We start from the raw sequence: 4,175 nt of genomic DNA on the forward strand, positions 1-4,175 counted from the left end.
TTTTTCCCTCTTTTTTCCCTCTTTTTTTCCTCTTTTTTTGTCTTCATTGTAAATCTTTTTGTCCCCTTTTTTTGTCTCCTTTTTGTCTCTTTTTTGTCTCCTTTATTGTCTCCTTTATTCTCTCCTTTATTGTCTCCTTTTTGTCCTCTTTCCCCCCTCTTTTTTTCCTCTTTTTTTGTCTCCTTTTTTGTCTCTTTTTATGTCTGCATGCAAAAGATGTATTGTTAAGATGGATCATCATTGTATGTCTTTTTGTCTTTTTTTTGTCTCCTTTTTGTCTCCTTTTTGTTTCCTTTTGTCTCCTTTTATTGCCTCCTTAATTGTCTCCTTTATTGTCTCCTTTTTTTCCTCTTTTTTTCTCTTTTTTTGTCTCTTTTTATGTTTTTTATGTCTCTTTTTATGCTATAAAAAGATTTATTGTTATGCTGTCTCCTTTTTTGTCTCCTTTATTGTCTCCTTTTTTGTCTCCTTTTTTGTCTCCTTTTTTGTCTCCTTTTTTGTCTCCTTTTTTGTCTCCTTTTTGTCTCCTTTTTATTTATTTGTCTCCTTTTATTGTCTCCTTTTTATTTATTTAATTGTCTCCTTTTTTTGTCTCCTTTTTTTGTCTCCTTTTTTTGTCTCCTTTTTTTGTCTCCTTTTCTTTTTCTCATCTTTTTACCACATATATATAAAATAAAATAATAATTAATATAAATAAATAAATAAATAAATAAATAAATAAATAAATAAATAAATATAATAAATAAATAAATAAATATAATTAATTAATTTATTTATTTGTGTATAGGTCCTTGGATAAATAATTGTGTAGGAATATTAAATCAGAAATATTTTCTTTTATTTTTATTTTTTATTTTTTTTATTTCTTTTTTTTCTTTTCTTTTATTAACATGTAGAGTAATTACATGCATGCAGCCCCAAAATAATTATAATAATAATAATAATAATGCAGCAGAAGCAGCAGCAGCAGCAGCAGCAGCAGCAGCAGCAGCAGCAGGAAGAGGTGCAGCAGCAGGTATAGCTGCAGCAGCAGCAGGAGGGTTAGGAGGAGTAGGGATAGATGATGATGTTATATGGACTACAGGGGCATATAGTCATGATCCAGCTGCAGCAGCAGCAGCAGCAGCTGCTGCTGCTGCTGCTGCTGCTGGTCATGATCCTGCTGCTGCTGCTGGTCATGATCCTGCTGCAGCATATCCAGCAGAATTTACTCCTCCTCCTGATGCTAAATTGTCTGCTGCTGCTGCTCTCCGTCGTTGGAAGGCAGTAGAGGCTGCTGCTGCTGCTGCTGCAGCAGCAGAACAGCAGCAACAGCAACAGCAGCAGCAGCAACAGCAATCAGGAGCAGAAGCAGAAGATGATGGTACTGCTGCTGCTGCACCAAGGAGACACCTAGCAGCTGCAGCAGCAGCAGATGCAGCAGTTAGGGGTATAATGCATGCAGCACTAGAGGACCCAATGAATAGATGGAGACAATTGCTGCATATACAAGGAGACACTTATACACCTGAATTAGATCATACTCCTTTTGCTGCTGCTCCTCCTCCTTATCCTTCTTCTTCTGATGCTGCTGCTGCTGCACCTCATGGTGCTGCTGCTGCTGGTGCTGCTCCTCATACACAATATAACCATCATAATAGGAGACACTTCCTTGTAAGTACCAACACCACAGTCCTGCTGCTGCTGCTGCTGCTGTTGCTGCTGCTGCTGCTGCTGTTGCTGCTGCTAGTTGGTGCTGCTGTCTATGTATTGGTCTAAACCCTAGAAATAATTATGTTGGGTTTGTTGCGCATGCAGTGCGAATTTTCTGTCCAATCGGCCATCTGCGGCGCCGTAAGCTTAGGGTTTAGGGTTTAGGGTTTAGGGTTTAGGGTCTAGGGTTTAGGGTCTAGGGTTTATAGTATATCTTTTAATTTATTGTAGGGTATTAAGGGTTTAGGATTGTCTCCTTTTATATTGCCCCTTTACGTATTTATTTATTCATCTCCTCTCTCCTGTTCTTCCTAGGGTTTAGGGTTTAGCAAGGGTTTAGGGTTTAGCAAGGGTTTAGGGTTTAGGGTTTAGGGTTTAGGGTTTAGGGTTTTGTGTATACAGGCAACATATATGCTCTCTTTTGTCTTTGGTATATTTACGGTGGTGATGCTCTTTGATCAATTAGGAAGTATCCTCTCTAATACGACAGGTAAACCCTAAACCCTAAACCCTAAACCCTAATAAACCCTCTAAACCCTAATAAATTCTTATGAACTCTTATATGGTCCCTTAGTATCATAGATAAACCCTAAACCCTCTAAACCCTTATAAACCCTAAACCCTAAAGAAAGACTTGAATGAATCAGCTGTTGTGTACTATTATGTCCTCCATGGTATACTATTCTTTATATTAGGGTTTAGGGTTTATAAGGGTTTAGGGTTTATAAGGGTTTAGGGTTTAGGGTTTATATGTATATATACATAGGTATTGAATCATTAAAGAAAATAAAAGGAGAAAAGAAACCCTCTATACAACTTCTACAAGAAGTGTTTGGAGGTCCATGGGGGTTTTATTGGTAAGAATATATTTTTCGAGGGTTTAGGGTTTAGGGTTTAGGGTTTAGGATTTATATATTTATTTTTTTTTTAATTTATTTTATTTATTTTATCTTATTTATTTTATTTATTCATTTATCCATCTATTTTATTTAATTCCTCCCTTTTTTATCTTGCTGCTGCCGCTGCTGCTGCTGCTGCTGCTGCTGCTGCTGCTGCTGCTGCTGCAGGTTACTGCCAGTACCACTAACACCATTTCAGGTAAAACGTTTTGCTGCTGAGTTGCTGCGATTCCCTGCTGCTGACAGTCCTGCTGCTGCTGCTGCAGCAGGAGGAGGAGGAGGAGGAGGAGGTACAGCAGCAGGAGGAGGTGGAGGAGGGACTCCTTCCTCCTCATCCTCCTCTTCATCAGCAGCAGCAGCAACAGCAGCAGCAGAAGCAGCAGCAGCAAGTGTCTCCTCTTCTTATCCATTTAATTATAGAGGAGACTTGTCTTGTCTCCCTCATACAACAAGAAGAGGAAAAAGCCCGCATGCAGAGGAGACACCTCTAGAGGATACAGCTACTATGGTTAGCTGCTGCTGCTGCTGCTGTTGCTGCTGTTGCTGCTGCTGCTGTGGTTGGTGCTGTTGTTGTTGTTGCTGCTGCTGCTGCTGCAGTGCTTGTTTTTATGTGCGTCCTTTCTTGTGTATGTTTTATATATAGGGACAAGGAGGAGAGACAAGTATAACTTTGCTGCCTTCTGCTGCTGCTGCTGCAGCAGCAACAGCAGCAGGAGGAGCAGCAGCAGGAGAAGGTGTATCCTTTTATCCTTTACAACCTATACGGGCTGCAGATACACCCGAGAAGGGGACAGTGTCTTATAATAGTACATGGGGACAAACAGCAGCAGCACCAGCTGCTGCTGCACCTGATGCTGCTGCTGCTGCTGCTGCAGCAGCAGCAGCAGCAAATAGTGATAATATTTAGTTGTGGGGTTTGTTTGTTTAGCTAGGCAAAAGGCAGCGAGGGATTAACAACAAGAAACTTTTTATTAATTATTTATTATTTATTTATTTATTTATTTTATTTATTTATTTATTTTATTTATATATTATACATAATAATATTACTATTTATTTACTAAATAATACATAACTATTAGCTGCTTATATAACTCCCTATACTAATAATATTATATATAAGTAATAAATAAATAAATAAATAAATAAATAAATAAATAAATAAATAAAATAAATAAATAAATAAAATAAATAAATAACTAGATATCTTTACATAAATTAAAAAGGTAAAGAAATAAATAAAAGTTAGGCAAACATACAAAAAGATGCATGCATGCATGCATGCAGCAGCGGCAGCAGCATGCATCCAGGCATGCATGCAGCAGCAGCAGCAGCAAATAGTTTATTTATTTATTTATTTTTATTTATTTATTTAAATCATTAAATTAAATACATAAAAAGTAAATAATATCCCTTTACTGCTATTTATTTATTTATTTATTTATTTATTTATTTATTTATTTATTTATATATACACCTTATTATTTATTGAGCTGTATATGCAGCTCAGGTGTATAGGCAGCTCGGGTGTATAGGCAGCCCTGCTATATTATTATTTATATAATAAATATATATATATATATA

General features: G+C 36.9%; 1 protein-coding gene across 1 annotated transcript; it reads left to right on the top strand.

The window, feature by feature from the left end:
* Positions 1–1,791: 1,791 nt before the first annotated feature.
* EMWEY_00012310 (hypothetical protein, conserved) lies at positions 1,792–3,498 on the top strand (the record flags this gene model as incomplete). The annotated part of the gene is made up of 5 exons (XM_013479104.1): positions 1,792–1,833; positions 2,095–2,182; positions 2,459–2,549; positions 2,838–3,099; positions 3,235–3,498. 5 exons carry the CDS (start codon positions 1,792–1,794, stop codon positions 3,496–3,498), a joined length of 747 nt encoding a protein of 248 aa, XP_013334558.1.
* Between the last annotated feature and the right edge of the window lie 677 nt (positions 3,499–4,175).

The sequence above is a fragment of the Eimeria maxima genome, genomic scaffold, assembly GCF_000499605.1.
Source record: "Eimeria maxima Weybridge genomic scaffold, Emw_scaff89, whole genome shotgun sequence".
Taxonomy (NCBI): domain Eukaryota; phylum Apicomplexa; class Conoidasida; order Eucoccidiorida; family Eimeriidae; genus Eimeria; species Eimeria maxima.